The sequence below is a fragment of the Carcharhinus amblyrhynchos genome, chromosome 21, assembly GCF_965287045.1.
Source record: "Carcharhinus amblyrhynchos chromosome 21, sCarAmb.v2.hapA, whole genome shotgun sequence".
Taxonomy (NCBI): domain Eukaryota; kingdom Metazoa; phylum Chordata; class Chondrichthyes; order Carcharhiniformes; family Carcharhinidae; genus Carcharhinus; species Carcharhinus amblyrhynchos.
This window is the reverse complement of record NC_137344.1, coordinates 40,802,280-40,824,570: the sequence shown is the minus strand read 5'-3', so window position 1 is coordinate 40,824,570 and position 22,291 is coordinate 40,802,280. Positions and strand designations below refer to the sequence as shown.

Below are 22,291 nucleotides of genomic sequence, written 5' to 3'. Positions count from 1 at the left end.
GTTGAGAATGGTTTATGAAATGTGATGCCCATCTTGCAGTGAAAGAAATAGAGTTCTGAACTTGCTGAACCTTCTTAATGATCACACTTATCATTTGGAGGTTTGATTAATGATGTGCTCGTCAACTCAAAAAACTGCAGATTGCTTGGCATCATTTCAAACTTCCACGCAATGATGGGACACTGTCTTACTGGAACACGCCACCTGCCCCATCTAATCTGCCCTTGTCTCTTTATATCACCTCGCCATCTAGGATAATCACAATCTGATGCTCAATCTCAGTGTTTAATGTGGCCATTTTTCAATGAACTGCTTTCTAATATAATGTACCAACTCTGCTTCTATGCTGCTTTTATGTCAGGTCACCCGGAACCATTGTAATCCAGTCACATATTCAATATACTTGAATGATCCTCTTGGTATATTGGTTAATTGCAGGACAGACAAGCACAACATTCAGAGCTTTTACCAAAAGCTCTACAATAACTCAACCTTTCCGGAGATGACAGTTGAGCAAAAGCGGTCCATACAGCAGTCTGTAATTGAAAATACTCGTTTATTATTCCACATTATGGAAGTCAACAAGCAGCTAATAGGGAACAGAATGAAATGATGTCCTGATGATTCCTGGTGGAAATTGTTGGATGGGATCACTGCATCATAGTAAGAAGTCTCAGAACACCCAAGTTGAAGTCCAACAGGTTTACTTGGTAGCAAAAGCCACTAGCTTTCGGAGCGCAGTGCTCCGAAAGCTAGTGGCTTTTGCTACCAAATAAACCTGTTGGACTTTAACCTGGTGTTGTGAGACTTGTTACTGTGTTTATCCCAGTCCAACGCTGGCATCTCCACATCATCACTGCATCAAACATTGGACTGTCGATTTCTTCCTTTTGTTGAGAGGTTCTGATCTTGGGCATGTTTTTTTTGGGAGTGGGTAGTGAGTGAGTCTTTGCTTGTTTCTTCACAGGAAAGAAAATTGAGCTGAGTGAGTGGTTGTTCCTGCTCAACTCTAAATGGTGTCTTCGGAGATTGTTAAAAAAGAAATCCCTATTGGCTGAGAAACAAACAGAGCAGGGCGTGGAAAAGCCAAAAGGTTTGCAAAACAAATTTCAAACATTGGTGCAGAAGGAAGAAAGGGATGAAAAAAATGAAATGTGGCTGGACAAAGGACGAGTCAGCTTCCTCTGAGGTGATTTCTGTTTCCCTGTGTTAACCCCTAACAGCTTTCAAATATTATGAGGAAGTATTTATAAATACACTTATGAACTCAGTGCAAAGGAATACTAATGCTTCCATATTGCTACAAATCGGCTTCCTAAAGTTCCTTGGCTGGTTATGCCAGGGTTTTTTGTTTATTCATTCTTTTTTTTTTAAACGGGATGTGGATGTCACTGGCTGGGCCAGCATTTATTGCCCATCCCTAACTGCCCTCCATTTGAGAGGGCAAGATGGCACAGGGGCAGCATGGCGGCATAGTGGTTAGCACTGCCAGGTCTCACAGTGCCAGGGAATCGAGTTCAATTCCAGCCTCGGGTGGCTGGGTGGAGTTTGCACACTCTGCGTGGGTTTCCTCCGGGTGTTCCGGTTTCCTCCCACAGTCCAAAAGATGAGCGGATTAGGTTGATTGGCCATGGTAAATTGCCCCTCAGAGTTGGAGAACTAACAGGGTAAATATGTTGGGTTACGGGTACAGGGACTGGCTGGAATTGTGGTTGGTGCAGACTGGATGGGCTAAATGGCTTTCTTCTGTATTGCAGGGATTCTATGACTTGTCGTCAACCACATTGCTGTGACTCTGGAGTCACATTTAGGCCAAACGAGGTAAGACAGCAGATTGCCTTCCCTAAAGGACATTAGTAAATGAGACAATTTTTTGCGACAATTGACAATGGTTTCATGGTCAACACTAGACCCCTTAAATTCCAGATTTTTAAAAATGTAATTCAAATTTCACTAACTGCCATGGTGAGACTTGAACCTTGCCCTCCGGAGCATTATGCTGGCTCACTAGATTAATACTCTAGTGGCGATACCACTGCATCACCACCTCACCTCCAAAGCTGGCCCTGGCAATGTTTGTGGAGTCAACTGGGGTGGCATTGAATTAGCATGGGACAAGTGGGGAGAGGTGCTACTTTTGGGTGCTTCTGCCTATCTACTGTCCTGGGGGATATTCCAGGAATCCCCATATACTCCCCTCCAGCCCATTTCCCATGCCCCCGCCAACCTTTAACTGTACTTTTATAATTTGATAAGTGCGAGCATTAAAAAGGCTCACCAAGTTCAGGACCCCTTTTGCTGCGAGACAGGCATCACATTTCATGAACCATTCTTACCTGTTACAGGCTTCATTACAGAATTCTAATGTCACAGATACTTTGAAGTGAACTATGACAAGGTAAACAGATTATAATTTAGAACAATATATTTGTCACAAATTGGAGATGTACAATAAGTCCATGTCAGGCTATTGGAATCCCTACAGTGCAGAAGGAGGCCATTCAGCCCATTGATTTTGTACCAACCCTTTGAAAGAGCAGCCTATCTAGCCCATCCCTCCATCCTATCCCTGTGACCTATCCCTTGTAACTTAACCTGCACACCTTTTGGATACTAAGGGGCAATTGATCATGGCCAATCCACCTAATCTGCACATCTTTGGATTACAGTACAGAAGGTGGTCATTTGGCCCACCAAGTCTGCCCTGACTAATCGATAAACCAACTTACCCATACCCCCGTAACCCTGCGCATTCAGCGTGGCTAACCCATCATCCACTTAACTTACACATCTTTGGACACCAAGGGGCAATTTAGTATAGTCAATCCGCCTACCTGCACAGCTTTGGACTGTGGGAGGAAAGCCACGCAGGCACAGGGAGAAGGTGCAAACTTCACACAGACAGTCACCCAAGGCCGGAATCGAACCTTGGTCCCTGGTGCTGTGAGATAGCACTGCTAAACACTGTGCTGTTGAGAAACAGTGCAGCGTGAGGAAAAAAAAACGAAATGCGCAAAAGCAAATTTCAAACATAGGTGAGAAACAAAGAAAGAAAAACGAGAAGCTAGATGAGAAATGTGCCACATATCTTGGATTTTCAGTATCCTCTTGTAGACCCATAATAATCTGCAAAGTGGCTGATTCAGAATCTAGAAGGAAGCGCAAATAACTCATCTATTTCTTGCCAACTGATTTTTTCCCTACTTGCTTCTCTCTCCTTCTGGATTTTAGTTTCTATTCTGTTTCGTCCATGTTCATCTAACTTTCCTTCCTTCAAAATATTTTGCCGAGTTCTTTTCTGCCACCAATCATTTTGGAGGTTGCCAGCAGTTAGGCAACACTGGCATTTACTTTGCTCAACACCACCAGCTCCCAAATGTCCTTTGTTGCAATCAAACAAATGGCAAAACAAATCCAACATAAAGGAGGGGTAGGGGCGATCTTACTGTTGCTTCCCACCGACCAATGGGTGGAGTGAGCCAGTGGGATCGAGAGAGAGCGGAGAAATTGCTAGAGGGATGGGATTTAAAAACAGGGAGGTTAGTTTGCAGCTGTATAAGTGCTGGTGAGGACACACTGGAGTACTGTGTACAGTTTTGGTCTCCTCACTTGAGAAAGGATATACTGACACTGGAGGGAGTGCAGAGGAGATTCACTAGGTTGATTCTGGAACTGAAAGGCTTGATTTATGAGGAGAATCTGGGACTACACTATTGGAATTCAGAAAAATGAGGGAAGATCTTCTAGAAGCATATAAGATTACGAATGGAGTAGATAAGATAGAAGCAGGGAAGTTGCTGCCACTGGCAGGTGAAACTAGACCTAGGGACATAGCCTCAAAATGAGGTGGAGCAGATTTAGGACTGTCTTCACACAAAGGGTTGTGTATCTGTGGAATTCCCTGCCCAGTGAAGCAGTTGAGGCTGTCACGATGAATGCTTTTATGGCAAGGATACATTTTTGAACAGTAAAGTAATTAAGGGTTATGGTGAGCCGGTGGGTAAGTGGAGAAATTGCTAGAGGGATGGGATTTAAAAACAAATAGATCAGCCATGATCTTATTGAATGGCACAGCAGGCTCGAGGGGCCAAATGGCCCACTCCTGCTGCTAGCTCTCATATTCTTAAATTAGGTTCGCGCCCAATCTCTTGTCTCTCGCCATCTTACTGGCACCAGATATCTGGCAAGGTCAGCCTTGTGCCTATTTCCAGTGTGAGGCTGGATAATTTAAATTAAATTTACATGTATTTAGAATAGAATCAATGTCTAAGTAGATAAGATCACAGATTTGAATTTGCACAAAAAAAAAACCAGAAACTCTCCTGTTTCCATGCTCGTCCTGGACTTAGAATTCTGTTCGTAAGATCACCCCCAAGGTTTCAAAATACGGTGATGCTAAGAGACCCTTTTGTTGCTTGAACGGGAAAAGGAGGCAGGGCAAATTTTTCCAGTCCTGTTGCGGTGCGGTGGGGTTGGAAAACTCAACGATCCTTTCAAACACCCATTCACTTCAGTGGGACCTGAAGATCCAGGGACCAGCTGGAGAAATTCTGGCCAACATGGCGAATCGTGAAAAGTGCTATCGTGAATACCTAAAACGAAGGGTGACCAGACAGATATTTTCCAGATTGATATTTATTGTCGTCACTGCTTGCTCCTTTGCAGGAAAAATCCTTGTTTAATTTAAGAAAGAAACCTCCTGTGATAAATATTTACCCCAAATGAAAGCAAATAGACCAATTTGTTTGCACATTGATTTCAATCTCAAAATGTTATGACCAAACAGCAGGCCAACTCCTAACATTTCAGAAACGTATGAGCAGTGCAAGATCACATATCCACTGCGAGGTGCACAGTATCCCCGTTCAGTGTGTACAGTGGCATTTTACACCATTGTTTTAATGAAAATCAGCTGAGAAGTTCTTATATTTTCAATGTCTGACCCATCCTACCGATTGAAAAAAAAATGCCCTCTTGCCCTCATTAGCTGTCCTTACTTGGCCTGAACAGACCTTCAGCTTCTCACTGTAGTGTTTCAGGAAGTGATATTATGGCGAGGTAAACATTTTGTGAATGGATGTTTGTGATTCCCTGCACGTGTGTAAGGGTCACGCTGGTTTAGTAAACAGACTGCGGGAGTAAGGGTTGCTTTCAGTCATCTAAATCATCACCATATGGAATCGCCAACCAAACTGCCTTGTAAACATGACAACTTTGATGATGGCTCGTTTCCTTTTTCAAATTTATTATTTACTTTGCTTCCTAATTTCCACATTTTCCAATTCACACATACTCCCTTACCCAGTGCTGACAGGATCTATTTGCAGCCCCCTTTCTCTTGTCGGTGGTGAGGATAGGGGGCAGCCTGATGTCTCTGCTTATCACCATGTCCATTTGGGCCTCCACTACGTGATACTCACTTCATCTTGTACGAGTGGAAGCTCTTCCAGTGGCGGTGGAGTAGTGGTATTGTCACTGGACTAGTAATCCAGAGACCCTGGATAATACTCCGGAGACCCAGGTTCGAAACCCACCATGGCAGGCGGTGAAACTTGAATTTAAATAAGAATCTGGAATTTAAAAAGTCTAATGATGACCATTGTTGACTGTCGTAAAACCCACCTGGTCCACTAATGTCCTTTAGCAAAGAAAATCTGCCATCCTTACCTGATCTGGCCTAAATGCAACTCCAGGTCCACAGCAATGTGGCTGACTCTTAAATGCCCTCTGAAAGGGGCCTAGCAAACAATGAAGTTCAAGGGAAATAAGGGATGGGCAATAAATACTGGCCTTGTCAGTGATGCCCACATCTCCTGAATAAATAATTAAAAGCTACTAAGCCAAAGGCATCATTTTGTCAGTGCATTGTCCTCTCAATATCTCTGAATGTATAAAACATGGTTAAAAATCAGTTCCAGGTTAGGTGTTTATAATTACTGAAGAGCACTTCAGATAGGTTGCTGGTTCATAGCAGTACCAAAGGTCTCCCAAGATTTAGAATGAATTCTTTCCAGGGACCTGTTATATCTCCAAAGAATGAAAGGGACAAAAATAGGAACGTGCATCTCACTTTGCTTCCTCCTTTAAGATTATTGCGGGTGAGGCTGTAATCTCACAAACATTCTACAGCGAGAAGCACAATAAGGTGATTTGAAAGAATTTTAAATACCAATTCTAAAAATGATCTTCAGTAGTTTGGTACAGCAATATTGCCATAATTCAAGATGTACAAGTAATGAAATTTAATTTCACTGAAGGGTTCGCTGGCAAAAATCAGATCTGATACTAAATTGCAAAGACCAGAGATACTCACATCAATGGCCAGTGCGACACAAGTTTGAGATTTCAGTTGGACTGTATTGGGCTGTGTGGGCTCGTTCGGTTTTATTCATTTACAGAAAAGCCACAATATATTGCCCATTCCTCGTTGTTCTTGAGCAAGGGGAGTGAGATGCTTTCTTGAATTACTGCAGTCTATGTGTTGCAATACAACCACTGGGAGGGAGTTTCACATTTTGATCCAGCCTCAGTGAAGGAACAATGATATATTTCCAAGGCAAGATGGCGTGACTTGGAGGGAAACTTGCAGGTGGTGGCGTTCCCATGTGTCTACTGTCCTTGTTCTTCTAGATCGTAGAAGTCACGGGATAGAAGATGTGGCCAAAGGACAGTCTGTTGCAGTGCATCCTGTAGATGGGAGGTACGGTCACACAGTGGTGATGTCACTGGCCAAGTAATCCAGAAACTAAAACCAAGGTGCTGGAAATGTACTATCAAATCCCACCATGGCAGCTGGTGGAATTTCAATTATTTCCAGATTTTTAAAATGATTGTTGATTGCTGTAAAGAACCCATCTGGATCACTAATGCCCTTTAAGGAAGGAAATCTGCTGCTTTTACCTTACAAGTGACTCCAAGCCCACAACAATCTGGGACCAAACGGTTACAGAAAAATAAAACCGAATGTGTCACCCAGCTTCAACTTTGGCACTAGAAGAAACAGGAAAAGATGAACCTGGCAAAGTTCCCCTTACTAACATCTGGGGACTTGTGCCAAAATTGGGGGAGCTGTCTCACAGCTAGTCAAGCAGCAGCCTGACACAGCCATACTCGCCAAAATCATACCTCATAGCCAATGTCCCACACACCAACATCATCATTATTCCTGGGGATGCCCTGTCTCACCAGCAGGGCATACCCAGCTGAGGTGGTGGCACAGTGACATACAGTCGGGAAGGAGTTGCCCTCATAATCCTGAGCATTAACTCTGAACCCCATGAATTCTCATGAATTCTATATTTCCAGGGGAAATATAGCTAATCTTACTGATTACTACCTACCACCCTTCTTCAGCTGATGAATCGATATTACTCCATAGAAACAGAAAATAGATGCAGGAGAAGGCCATTTGACCCTTTGAACCTGCACCACCATTCAATATGATCATGCACTTTCAGTATCTCACTCTCACTTTGTCTCCATTCCTCTCAATCCCTTTAGCCGCAAAGGCCACGTTGACTCGCACCTGAGAGTGGCAAGGGCACAGAATGCACTCTGGGTGCAAGGCTTCAATGTCAATCACCAAGAGTGTCTCTACTTAATGAGTTGGCCAGGTTCTGGAGGTCATATTTTCCAGACTGGGCCTGTGGCAGGTCCTGACGGAACCAGCAAGAGGGAAAAACATACGAGACCTTGTCCTTTCCATTTTAGCAGCTGCAGATGCATTTGTCCATGTCAGAATAGGTATGAGTGAGCCCTGCACAGTCCTTGTGCAGGCAGAGTCCCCTCTTCACATTGAGGATACCCTCCTATGCGCTGTGTGGCACTAAGTGGGATAGACTTTAAACAGATTCAGCAGCTCCAAACTGGGCACCCAGGAGGTGCTGTGGGCTATCAGCAACAACAGAATTGTATTCAACCACAATCAGCAACCTTGTGACCCAGCATATCCCTTACTCTCCAATGTACATTGAGCTATGGAATAAACTCTGGTTCAATGAAGAGTGCAAAAGCAACAGCATAGCTTAAAGATGTGGTAAACAAGAGTGAGGATACAATGCATGTCTACTTGCAATGCCAAACTGTGGAAGTAGCATGTGATATTCAGAGCTAAGCAATCCCACCACCAAATGATTCAGATCAAAGCTCTGCAGTCCAGCCACAGCTAGTCGTGCGTGCCGGAGGGGCAATTGAAAAACTAACAAGAGGAGGAGGCTGATAACTTCATAATATTCAGCAATATTCACAACTCCTCATTACTGAAGTAGTCTCTGTCCACATGCAACAAGACCTGGACAAAATTCAGGCTTGGGCTGATAAGTGGCAAGTAACATTTGTGCCACACAAGTGCAGGAAATAACCATCTCCCCTTGATGTTCAGTGTCATTACCATCGCTGAATTCCCCAACATTCTGAGGGTTACCATTGACCAGAAACTGAACTTGGCCCACCAGGTAAATGTGACTACAATAACAAGTCAGGGGCTACGAATGTTGAGGCAGATAACTCACCTCCCAACTCCCCAAAGCCTATCCACCATCTGCAAGGCATGATGGGATGTGATGGAATACACTCCATAATTCCTGGATGAGTGCAGCTCCAAATAATATTCAAGCAGCTCAACGCTATCCAGAACAGAACAGCCCACCTGACTGGCAACCCATACACCACCTTCAACAATCACACTTCTCCCACACGCAAAACACACAGTGGCAGCAGTACATACTATCTGCAAGAGACACTGCAACAACTCACCAGGTATCTTCCAAACCCGCAGCCTCTACCACCCAGAAGGGCAAATGCAGCAGATGCAGGTAAATACCTGCAAGATCCCCTCCAAGCCACTCACCATCCAGGCTTGGAAATTGTCCTGTTCCTTCACTGTCCTGGGATGAAAATTTTGGCCCTGCTATCCAAGCAGCACTGTCTACCTGCACAGGTACGCTGCAAGGGTTTAAGAAAGTGGTGATGAGCCACTACTTTAAGAGCAAGTACACATGGGTAATAATTATGAGCTACCGCCATTTGTCTGGCTCATGTCTCTTATTGAAGCAATACTTAAGGTCTGTATGACCAAGAGAATACATCAGATTTCCTTTTAGTCTGGGGGAGGGGGGGGGGGACGGAGTAAGGGGTCTTATTGGATTTCTTGTTAATCTCGAGGTAATCTTCAACAGATTGAGTGATGAGCATTGCTCACTTTCCCAATAATCTATCGGGAAGCACCTGACAGCATTGAATTCCTATAGTGCAGAAGGAGACCATTTGGTCCATCAAGTCTGCACTGACTCTCTGACCCAGGCCCTCTCACCCACCCTATCCCCATAACTCCACACATTTCCCATGGCTCATCCATCCTACCTACACATCATGGGACACTAAGGGGCGATTTAGCATGACCAATCCACTTAACCTGCACATCTTTTGAAATGTGGGAAGAAACAGAAGCACCGGGAGGGAACCCACACAGACATGGGGAGAACGTGTAAGCTCCAAGCAGTCACCCAAGGCTGAAACTGAACAATATGCTGATGATAGTGAGTAGTGTTTCGGTGATAAGAGTGAATGTGATGTTCTAGCTCCTTGTTATGTGGGAATAAATCCCTTTAGATCCAGTGAAAAACACAAGCCATTCCCTAGTGGCTTAGTATATACCAGAAATGCACAGATCCACCGTTAAGTATAAAACAGTATGAAGTGTGATACTCAGCGAGAAGTGGTGTCTATCTCATTTTCTGGGTTTTCCATTGGTTCTATCCCCCTGGGATATTTGTTCTCAATTTCACATTTGGATCATTTGAATTTCATACATTTGTGGTTGGAATTTAAAAAGACGGTACTATGTCAGAAGCACTGTGACTTTTGGAAGAACGCAACACAACACATGCTCTACAGGACGCCAGTTAGATCCTTTCTAAATTGATGACTGACACCACAGATGTTCACCCCTGTTTACACCACAATTCTTAATTGGAAAGTCAGTGACTATTGGATCTGCAGGTGTCATATTCGCAAATTGCAATTTGATGTTTAACCTGCCTGACTTGGCATTCGATTTTGAAATTAAGAGTTTGCTCTTGTCCCTTGCTTGACAATTAGGCTGTGCTGTGCAAAATCTTGTTCAGTTCATACACAGATATTTCCTCTTGAGTAAAGCTCTTCAGATAAGTCACACTCTGCTGAGGGTTCTGACACGGTCCGTTCACACCCTGCCATGTTCATCAAAGGTCAGATAATGGCCTTGAAGTTGTTTATTTGGCTACAGATCTAAACATAACAGAATTACTGTTGGATCTCAGTGTCGAGGGGATTCCTTGCATTACACGATCCGTTCATTTGTTTTCTAAACTATTTTTTTTAACATGTTAGATGCTGGGTCATTTTCCTTACAGCACAATTCCTGCAGAAATACTGTAACAAATGCAGAGTCAGAAACATGGTAAACAAAAATTGACTGCATGTCTGCTCTGCATGAAAGAGTATAGTTCAATGTTTCATTTTAACACAGCCATGATCACCCCTGTGACGTTACACAGCACGCTCTTCCCTACTATTTATCAACACGTCCTGTGACAGTCACAAAATGCTTGTGGATGATATTGGATCCAACAAGATTTTGATGCAGGGACGGACTCATTGGGTCGCCATATTTGCCACATGACACAAAATATGTGCAATATTAAATATGCCACCTTTTGAAAGCAAGTTTGAGACTTTAAACCATTAACAACGGGCATGGATACACACAGTGTCAGAGTCAGGAAAACAAGATTTTTGCGATCCACCATTCTGAAAGCAAGCCTGCTCTATACACTGGCAAAAGGTGGTGACAATCTGTTAACTGAAGTGATCTGTTTCCTGACATCCCTACTTTATCAAAATTGATATGCAAATCAAGTACCCTTTATCCGTACATCTGAAGGCTGAAATGTTTTTTGCACAGGCCCTGATGTGAGCCAAAATGAATGTCACCTACCTTTTGCACGGGAAGTTTGTGACTAGAGCCAGCATGAACCTGGCAAATGGAGAAACAACCTAGTATTTGTAGACTATAGCTAGACTAGATTTAGGCTATTGTAATGGAAGCATCCTCAACTAGATAGATCCAAAAACTGACAATATCTGAATACTAAAACATAAAAGGCCCCAAAGGATTCAGACAGAGGATACTCCATCTGTATTAGGAGACTCAGGGAAGGAAGAGAATTGATAAATCTCTACGCATTGGCTTCTTCACTCTGACTCTTGCCTTGCTTAGGCTCTTATTACCTGCCATTTCGCAACACTCTGCCAGATATTAAATACTTCCGATTCATGGTCAATGTCTCCTGTAATCTCTCCTTTAACACAAGAGTGCTCACTTCCTTTCAATCTCTCGTTTCAACAGATCTATTGAGATGAACACGTTTAGATGTTGCCACACTGCCTCAGCTTGCCAGGACTACGACACTCAACATGCAGCCTTGCCGGGTGAATGGAAATCGATGTTTTTTTCTCTCTATCTCACTGATACAAACTGCATCACTCGGTTTTGGAAACCTTGTTCAAGTCTTTGCAAGTTTGTATCGTGGATTTTCTCGGAGGCTGGGATAAACGAAGTAACATTGACTATGCTTGGCTGTACTTGAATAAAGCTCAAAGAAAACACCCTCATATTTTACTGACCATTCTGACAGAACAATTTTTTTTTTAAAACAATGGTCAAGAGTAATAATTGTTCAACCGTGAATCATCATACTCAAAACAAATGCAAAATTGCAAATAGCTTTAGAACGTGTAGAAATTAGAAATCATAGAATCAGAATTCCTCCAGTGCAGAAAGAGGCCATTCGTCCCTTCGAGCCTGCACTGACAACAATTCCACCCAGGGCCAAACCTCCACATATTTACCCTGCTAGTCCCCTTGTCACTAAGGGTCAATTTTAGTATGGCCAATCAACCTAACCCACCTTTGGCCTGTGGGAGGAAACTGGAGCACCCAGAGGAAACCCATACAGACACGGGGAGAATGTGCAGACTCCGCACAGACAGCGACCTGCAGTTGAAGCCAGGCCCCTGGCGCTGTGAGGCTGATGTATCAGGCGGTTGAGGAGTGTGAGAGAGGTGCGTCGGCAAAGACTCTCAGCGTACTCTGCCATTACAGACTACGCCGCAAGACTTCGCCGTCACACTTCTTTCATACTCTTCAACCACTTCATACACCAACTGTGAGGCAGCAGGGGTAACCACAGTGCAAATTACGATGGATTCTTGTTGAGTTTCAGAAAATTAAAGCAGGAATGGAAATGCTACTGTGGAAAAGATGAAATCGAGATTATTCCTGTCATTTACTTCAGATTAATGACACTCCAATCTGAAACGTTTTGAGAGAGAATAATATTGCGCTCGCATTGGCCCCTGTGGCTGTAGAACCTGGTCAGAGTCCCTAATTGGATAGAAGGCCTGGGTACACCTCCTTCATTGCTCATTTCTTCAATTGCTCACCTCCAGAGATCAGTACCACCTACTTCAGGATTAGGAGCCCGGATGTCAGCCTGGCATCAGAATTGGGACACAAAGTAAAATCCAACCTTATCTTTCAGGTCAATCATCTATTGTTGAATTGATTTTGGTGACACAGTGGTTAGCACTGCTACCTCACAGTGCCAGGGACCCAGGTTCAATTCAGGCCTCGGGTGACTGTGTGGACTTTGTGTATCCTCCACATGCCTGCATGGGTTTCCTTCGGGTGCTCCGGTTTCCTCCGGGTGCTGCGATTTCCTCCCACAGTCCAAAGATGTGGAGGTTAGGTGGATTAACCATGGGAGATAAGGCGGGGGAGAGGGTCTGGAGAAGATATTCTATCAGAGAGTCAGCGCAGACTTGATGGGCCAAATGGCTTCTTCTGCACTGTTGGGATTTTGTGATTTGAAATATCCTATTTTGTTTCCCCACAGGTGGCATCTGACCTGCTGAGTATTTCTAGCATTCTCTGTTTTTATTTTATCTCCAGCACGCACAGCATTTTGCTTTTGAATTAATATTCTTCAGTATTACTAGCTCAGGGACCGAGAAATTGAATCACATTGTTTTCAAATATAATACAGATGCAAAGAAACTTCAGACCCTAACACGTTGGATGGTCTGAGCATGTTTAATCTACCAGAATTCTACTACCTGCTTTATTGCTCTGGGTAGTTCTTAAACAGTGGTTGGCTCTCCTCATTGCTCCTTTCTCTACAACCAGTTACTCCTAAGAATCTCAGCTGGCTGAAGTGTATCCGGGGCAGCTGATCCTGCCTCCATCCCAGGTTGTTGAGCTGCCACTGGAACTGACACTCACATCCTGCTGGCAACCAACAAATATGTGGACAAATCTGCTCTGATCAAAACCGTACATTCTTTTAGAACGTATGTAATTGATGAGCAGCTTTAAACATCTGGCAACTGAGATGACGAATCAAGAGATTTTAGTCCTAATTCAATGAATGTAAAGTTGACATCAACAAACCGTGGCAGATACAGGGTGCAGATTATCCCAGAAAAATTAGTAAAAGGTTAATTAGGAGATGAAGCAAGCTTCCACATTCCAAAGTATTTTCTGTTCAAGCCACGTTTACTTGCAGCTTGATGAGGGGACTATGGAGGTTGGAAAGTTGGAAGTTTTTTTTTTCTTTTACATGTGATTTGTGAAGGTGAATGGCATTTATAAACATTAGTTCTTGATTCATGACAATCTTCATCTTTCACCCTCCAAAACTCTACTGCTGATATCTAAGTTTGTGCCAAGTCTTGTTCATCTATCTCTCCTATGGTCATTGAGCTACGCTGGCTCCTGGTCCACTGACGCCTTGTATTTAAGATTCTTAGCATTGTTTTCAAATCTCTTCATGGCGTTGCTCCTCCCTATCTCAGTTAATTCCCCTGGCTGAAAACATTCCAAAGCCTCTGTGCACTTCCAATGCTGGTCTCTTGAGCATTTCTAGTATCCATCAATCGGAGCAGTGGTTTCAGCTACCTAGTCTCTATAAGCTCTGGAATTCCCTCCCTAATTCACCTCCCCATTTGAAACAAAGCTCTCTGATCAAGCTTTTGCCTTTTTTTAACCTGTCAAATTGGGAAGAATTTTCCCTTGCTGCCCGCCGTGGGAATCATTGTGGGCGGGCGGGTTGATGGGTTCTTGATAAGAGAGGGGATTAAGGGTTATGGGGAGAGGGCGGGAAAGTGGAACTGAGCCACAACAGATCAGCCATGATCTTATTGAATGGCGGGGCAGGCTCGAAGGGCTAGATGGCCTACTCCTGCTCCTATTTCTTATGTTCTTATGTTCTTATGACACGGATCTGTTGACCTCAGGTATGATTTTCTAGTTTTGGGGCGAGCGCATCTGGAAAATCCTGCCCATTACCTCTGTGTGAGTCTGTGACAAATCTTCCCTAATAATGCTCATGTGAAGTGCTTTGGGAAGTTTACTACATTGTATACTGCAAGACAGTACAAAGGATCTTGAATGAAGGCCAGTCCATCTCTCCCATCTGTTGACACCAGGCTCTATTTCACCATTTTGATTCTAAATTCTGGGTGAACTTGAATCTGGGAATGTTTCAGATCCGACTTTTAGATCCATTCTCAGGTGACCCCATACACACTCTGCCTGAAAAAATATCAGCAACGCCGAATCGTGCTGTGGGGTTCTGTGGGCGGGGCTTAACACTCCCAAAATCCTGGAGCTCCAATCGGCACCTCCAACTGCGCGTGCCCAGAAAATGATAGAATTCGGCTCCCCTGCCATATCTCTCCTGGGCCAGACAATGCCTCCCCCTGGACTCCATAGACATTGCTCCACCCCCCACAACATTACTGACCCCCTTACACCCCCCGACCCAGGCCGTTCACGTTCTCCTCCCCCTGCATTCCCCTCATTGATCACAGACAAGAGTGGCAAAGGATCCCACCCTTCCCATTCACTGATCCCAGGCAGAGCGTCAACAGACCCCCCCTTCCCCATCATTGACCTCAGCAGAGTGGCAGCGATGGTAAAATTGGGTCCACTATCTACACTTTCCGCTGCCAAGGAAAAGCAGCCAGCATAATTAAGGACTCCACGCACCCCAGACATTCTCTCTTCCACCTTCTTCATCAGGAAAAAGATACAAACGTCTGAGATTACTTACGAACCAACTCAAAAACAGCTTATTCCCTGCTGCCATCAGACTTTTGAACGGACCTACCTCATATTAAGTTGATCTTTCTCTACAACCTAGCTATGATTGTAACACTACATTCTGAACTCTCTCCTTTCCAACCCTATATACTCAATATAGTGCGCAAGAAACAATACTTTCACTGCATGCTAATGCATGTGACAATAATAAATCAAATCAAAACATTGAGGGCACAATATAAATGCATGTTGTTGTTGCCTAAGATCAAACCTTGATTGCCTTTAGTTTCTCATCCACAATACTGGCTTTGTTTTTTCTTTAGTATGTCATTGCCAAGATCAGGTCAAGGTTACAGACTTTCTGCCTGGGACATAATGTTGTTGGTAGCTCATTAATATTATCTTCAGTACTGCAATCACAAAATCCATGACTTCATTTCATTTGAAAATGAGTTACATTCCAAATGATCTTTGTTCAAATGTGTTTTTCCAGAAGGATGATGCAGATATGGAATACATTATCAATAACTTGGCTGAATGATACTGATAATTGTCTATGTTTTGCTTCTGACATGAAACTATTTTAATGTTAAAGGTTGGCCATTGCGTTCCTTGATGGTTTTTTTTTTACAAGTATGAAATGCCAATGATTTAAGATTATATTAAAAAAAAATCAGAAATCAACTCAAGGTGCTCCTTCAAATCACATACCATTGCCTTGCTTTCATTGTCATTGAGCCAATTTCACGGAATCTCCCACCTAAAGATGAATGGATCCAGAGCCAGACGATGAATTATGTAAATAGTTGCAAAACCTTTTCTTAAATAGCTTATTTACGGAATTCAACATTGCACATGTCTGCCTCCTATCTACTAACCCACCTAGTGTTGCAGCAGTCCCTCTTTGTATGTGCTTGAGATAGTTAAATCAATCAGTACTTATGAGCGGCATGGTGGCACCGCAGTTAGCATCGCTGCTTCACAGCACCAGGGAACCAGGTTCACTTCTGGCCTCAGGTCAATGTCTGTGTGGAGTTTTCACATTCTCCCCGTGTCTGCCTGGGTTTCCTTCCACAGTCCAAAAGCAGTGCTGGTTAGGTGCATTGGCCATGCTAAATTCTCCTTCAGTGTACCCGAATAGGCATTGGAGTGTGGCAATTAGGAGATTTTCACAGTAACTTCATTGCAGTGTTAACGTAAGCCTACTTGTGACACTAATAAAGAAACTTAAATTTAAGAATACCAATATCAGGGAAAAGCAACAACGTAGACTGTATGCGAACAAAAGTGTTGATTAGTTGGCAAGTAGACTCTGGTTGAGAGAGGTGTGGCCATGGAGGTTGCACCAGTTGACTGCCAAACATAGTTTGAAATTTAAACAAGGCAGTTTGACTCTGATTGGGCAAGGCAGTGCCCTGCGGAATGAGTTAGCAAATGGCTGTCACTTACTTCATGCCTTCTCCATGGCAACACCTCTACCAATCAGAGTCCACTTGCCAACCAATCAGCATTTTCTTCTCATGCAGTACAAATTGTTATTTTCCCCCGTATCAGCATTCTTTCAACAGATGAGTGCAAGATGAGAAGCTTCAACACGCCTCTTTTTTAGTCAAGTTCTGCGTGACCAAATGATTACTAGATATAAGAATTTTTTTTGTTTCAAAGTACCATAAATTATATTTTTACTTAAAGATCTAAGCTTCTCTTCAAACCTGGACTTGCTATTGACAGGTATTCCAGCACTATAATTTGCACAATTAGACGAATTAACAATTACACCCTGCCAGTAATTTTCAGGATAGTACAAGCCAAGTGTGTGCAATTCAGAGCATGTTTAGCGTGCATCAATTATGACTCAGAGAAAAAGGAAATCGCAGGTGGTTACATTATTTTGCCAGCTCGCTTCTCTAATTGATTTGCAAAGAAATAGGGAGGAGGATATGAAAAGCTTTTCAAGTAGGGGTTATCCAGTGTTTAGCTTTTATTTCTGAGAGAGTTGCTTGCCCAGTAAAAGTGATAGGGGCTGGTTACATGATTAGAGCACCCAAATTTCAAACTGAAAATTCAGACTTGTAGAATTGTTAGGGTGGAGAAGGAGGCCATTTGGCCCTTTGTTGCCAGCACTGGCTCTCCAAATGACTTAACGCCAGTTTTTTAAATTCATTCATGGGACATGGGTGTCGCTAGCTGGCTAGCATTTATTGCCCATCCCTAGTTGCCCTTGTTCAGAGGGCAGTTGAGAGTTAACCTGTACCCCTGAATATTGTTTCTGTTCAAATAATCATCTAATGCCTGCTTGAATGCCTCAATAGAACCTCACTTCCAGGCAGCGCATTCCAGACCCAAACTGTGTGAAGTTTTTTCCTCATATCACATTTGCTTTCCATGCAAATCACTTTAAATCTGCGCCCTCTCATTCTAGGTCCTTCTACGGGCAGGGACAATTTCTCCCAATCTACTCTGTTCAGCCCCCTCATGATTTTGAATAACTCCATCAAATCTCCTCTCAGCCTTCTTCTTCTAAGCAGAACAGTTCCAATCTCTCCAATCTACCCTCAGGACTGACATTTCTCTTCACTGGAACCATTCTTCTAAACCAATCTCACTTTATATAAAGATTTATGTATACAGATGCAGTGGGTAAGGAAACATTAAAGATATATTTTCTTAGGAAAACATTTGCTTCATTTGTGATGAGAATTCTTAGACATTGCTTTCCAATTGATTTCGGCAATCCCTCTCACTACTTCCCTAGGTATTTCTCACACCCCTTGCAACAAGTTTTGACTCATGCTGAGTGATGCCACATCAGATCCCTCGGTATACTTGGAATTTTCATCACACATGCAAGTTTCTAGATTATATTTGAAAAGAAGGAAAGGGATCAGCCTTGAATTGACTTCCGTATATACTGCTCACAGCATAAGACTAAGTGGTCCTAAACTGGCAGACAAGATCAAACATAATCCCATTGTAGCAGCATCACAACACAGAGGTATGGTTACCTGGTCAAATACTTCCGGCATTCCAAAGCAGCCTTTGACTCACTAAACACTGCCACAGTTAATCTACTTGTAAGATATTTTCAAAAACCACTTCAGTAGGAACGCCAATGATTATTTGCGTTTTTACAAAAGAAGCTGATGGATCCTAATCTACTTTTAAATGATCGCTGCATACATTTATTTGCAGTTTAAATATCTCAGTCAAGTTAGCTCAATCCTGGAACTTGGGCACTGCGGGCATTTCCTGCCCATCTCCGGTTTCTCTGAGAAGGTGGTATTAGATATTACAACAGAGTGACATGCTGGCAATGTCAGAGGGCAGCTAAGAGCCAACCAGGCTAGTTTGGGACTGGAGTCACATGTGGACCAGACTGGGTAAAGATGGCAAGCTTCCTTAGGTGAACCAAGATAAAAGCAAAATACTGCGGTTGCTGGAATCTGAAACACAAACAGAAAGTGCTGGAAAATCTCAGCAGGTCTGACAGCATCTGTGTGGAGAGAATAGAGCCAACGTTTCGCGTCTAGATAGCCCTTCGTCAGAGCTAACCAGGTGGGTTTTCACCATAACCTGACAATAGCCTGGTTACATTTACTAGGGCCAATTTTTAAAAAATTTTCAGATATAAGTGAAATCAAATTTTTGCACCGTCATGGTGGGATTTGAACTCAGGTTCCGGGATTATTAGTCCAGTTCTCTGCATGTCTAATTCAGTAACATAAGCACAATGCTAATGTACGCATATACGCAACATGATGGCACAGTGGTTAGCACTGTTGCCTCACAGCACCAGGGATCCTGGTTCAATTTTGACTTTGGGTAACTGCATGAAATTTGCATGTTCTCCTTGTGTCTGCGTGGGTTTCCTCTGGTGCTCCAGTTTCCTCCCATAGTCCAAAAATGTGTGGGTTAAGTTGAATGTCCATGGTGAATTAAGTGTTAAGGTGGAATAATAGGATAAATATATGAGGTTACAAGGATATATAGAGCCTGAATGGGATTGTTGTTGGTGTAGACCTGATGGGCCAAATGGCCTTTTTCTGCATTGTGGTGATTCTATGGTGGCACAGTGGTTAGCACTGCTGCATCATAGCGCCAGCGGATCTGGGTTCAATCCCTGACCCTTGGGTCACTGTCTGTGCGGAGTCTACACGATCTCCCCTAATCTGCGTGGATTTCCTCCGGGTGTTCTAGTTTCCTCCCACAGTCCGAACGAGGTGCTGGTTAGGTGCATTGACCATGTTAAATTCTCCCTCAGTGTACCTGAACAGTGCCGGAGTGTGGCGGCTAGGGGATTTTCATAGTAACTTTACTGCAGTGTTAACGTAAGCCTTACTTGTGACATTAATCGATAAAATAATTTTAAAAAAAGACATGCTGCAAATAAGGAACACAATGATTGTGAAATACTATCATTATTTTTCCATGAAGATCTCTCGCTATGAGGTAGTCTGGACATTTAATCCTTGGGAGTTACAAGATGCTCCGTTATTTTTTTTAAATAGTTGCTGGCTGGGCAACAGGACTTTAATTTATCAGAAGTTCAAGTTTCCTCAGCAGAGACACAATGACCTTGCTTTGGCTCTGAGAATTCACATGAGAAAGTGCCACAACCTCCAGAACTACAGTGCGGTAACCTGCTGGTGTAAGTGTAAGTCGAAGTTGGGTAAAACAGTTATTAACCAGAACATATCCAACATTGAACTGCTCTTCATTTAGCTCTCAAATGGAATTTACTACCTCAACCCTACCTCCCTCAAGCAATTAATTTGATTTAGTACATTATCTTGTGCAGCTGAAGGGACTTAATACAGCTCAATGTTTTTTTCACTAGTTACATTTACGTTTCTTTGTGGTCAAAGAGGTCACTTTGTGCTTTGCACTATTTATAGCATAACTGGTGATACACAGTGGCTTCCTGGTTGCATTTACATAGACAGAGGAGAAAGAAGAGCTGATGTCTTATGTGTACTTACGTGGCATGATGCCTTGGTCTGCTAGCTGCTCGCGGGTTCTTCGTTGCTGGAGTCGGAGTTGTAGAACTGCAACAAAAGACAACATTTGCAGAGATCAGGAAGCAAGCCCTTCAGTAGCATCCATGAAGTGAGTGTTTGGAGGACATAGGGAGGGTAATTAGACTGTGGTGAGGAGGAGGGCCATGGCAAATGCTTGAGGTCAGCCAAGCAGATACCAGGGCACTTCAGGCAATGGAAGACCATCTGCCACTACCATTCCAATCAATGTTGAAAGGCTTCTCCCTTTGGGGTGTCAGGTGCTTCCCAGAAATATGTTCATCTTTTGAGTTTTTAATTCACATTTGCTGTACTTTTTGAAAAGCAATGGTGTGTACTGCTGGAATGGTTTGACCATCACCTCTTGCTAAGGTAACAAGCCTGCTGAAAATATATTTGGCACTGCGGTTGCTACCTTTCTTTGAATTTTGTGGCTTTTACAAAGGGAATGATAAAGAGTAGCATTACGGTGTTAACAAGGTGGTAGCACCCTTGAGATTTGAGTGAGATAAATAAACTGCAACAACAAAGCAAAGATCAAACAATGTTTAAACCTCGAGTTAAGGTATTGTTTGGAACTGCCAGAGTGGTGGATAGACCAGGAAGTTTATAAGATGAAAGGCAACGCCCATTAGTTGTTGCTGAGCTAGGTGAGAGAGAGAAAATACCATCGGAGAGAGGCCTGCCTGATGGTGCAATGCTGTGGGATTGGGCACATCATTTTATGGCACCTAATGATTCTCAAAAAGAAATCAATTTTATTATCTGGTAGCCAGCTAAATTAGAATTTATTTTATAGTTTTGAGTTGAATATAGCAACAAACGCTCAATTTAACAACCACAAGATCCTGAAGTTTTCATTCATATTTTATATATCAAGTGGAGAATATATCTGGCGAAAACAAAAATTGAAGTTGACTAAAGTTCCTCCCCCTTTCTAATGCTGGACAGAACCTTATGTTCTGAGGTCCGGGGAAGTGCCAGAAGATTGGGAAACGGCTAATGTTACGCCGCTGTTTAAAAAAGGTAGCAGGCAAAAGGCAGGGAATTATAGGCCGGTTAGTTTAACGTCTGTTGTTGGAAAAATGCTTGAATCCGTCATCAAAGAAGAAATAGCGAGACACCTAGAGAAGAATTGTTTGATAGAGCAGACGCAGCACGGATTCGTTATGGGGAAGTCGTGTTTGACAGATTTATTGGAATTCTATGAGGATGTGACTAGTGTGGTAGGCAGAGGGAACCGGTGGATGTAGTGTTTCTCGATTTTTAAAAGGCGTTTGATAAGGTGCCGCACAGAAGGTTGCTTCAGGAGGTTAGTGGGTATGGAGTTGGGGGTAAGGTGTTAGCGTGGATAGAGGATTGGTTGTCTAATAGGAGGCAGAGAGTTGGTATCAATGGGTGCTATTCTGATTGGCGGTTGGCAACTAGTGGAGTGCCGCAGGAATCGGTGCTGGGGCCTCAACTATTTACCATTTATATAGACGATCTGGAGGACTGGGCTGAGTGTGGGGTGATGAAATTTGCTGATGACACAAAGATGAGTGGAAAAGCAAATTGTGCAGAGGGTGTGGAAAGTCTGCAGAGGGATCTAGTTAGGCTGAGCGAGTGGGCGAGGACCTGGCTGATGGAGTACAATGTTAGCAAGTGTGAGGTTATCCACTTTGGCAGGAATAATAGTAGGACGGATTACTATTTAAAGGGCGAAAAGCTGCAGCATGCAACGGTGCAGAGGGACCTGGGGGTCCTTGTGCATGAGTCGCAAAAACCCAGTCTGCAGGTGATCAAGAAGGCGAATGGGATGCTGGCCTTTATAGCGAGGGGGATAGAATATAAAAGTAGGGAGGTCTTGCTGCAACTGTACAGGGCACTGGTGAGGCCGCAGCTGGAGTACTGTGTGCAGTTTTGGTCGCCGCACTTGCACAAGGATATTTTGGCCTTGGAGGGAGTGCAGAGGAGGTTTACTAGGCTGATACCGGAGACGAGGAGGTTGGACTATGAAGAGAGACTAAATAGACTGGGTCTATACTCGTTGGAGTTTAGAAGGATGAGGGGGATCTTATAGAGACGTATAAGATAATGAAGGGGATGGATAGGGTAGAGGTAGAGAGATTCGTCCCGCTCAGAAAGGACAGCA

General features: G+C 43.4%; 1 protein-coding gene across 7 annotated transcripts in view; it reads right to left on the bottom strand.

The window, feature by feature from the left end:
* The window catches only part of myocd (myocardin), a 620,755-nt gene that overhangs the window by 78,697 nt on the left and 519,767 nt on the right, over positions 1-22,291 (bottom strand). For all 7 annotated transcript variants that reach the window (XM_080209049.1, XM_080209048.1, XM_080209050.1 and 4 more), the window contains one exon: positions 20,122-20,187. In XM_080209049.1, the coding sequence (XP_080065175.1) occupies positions 20,122-20,187 (66 nt within the window). The remainder of the gene's footprint in view (positions 1-20,121; positions 20,188-22,291) is intronic.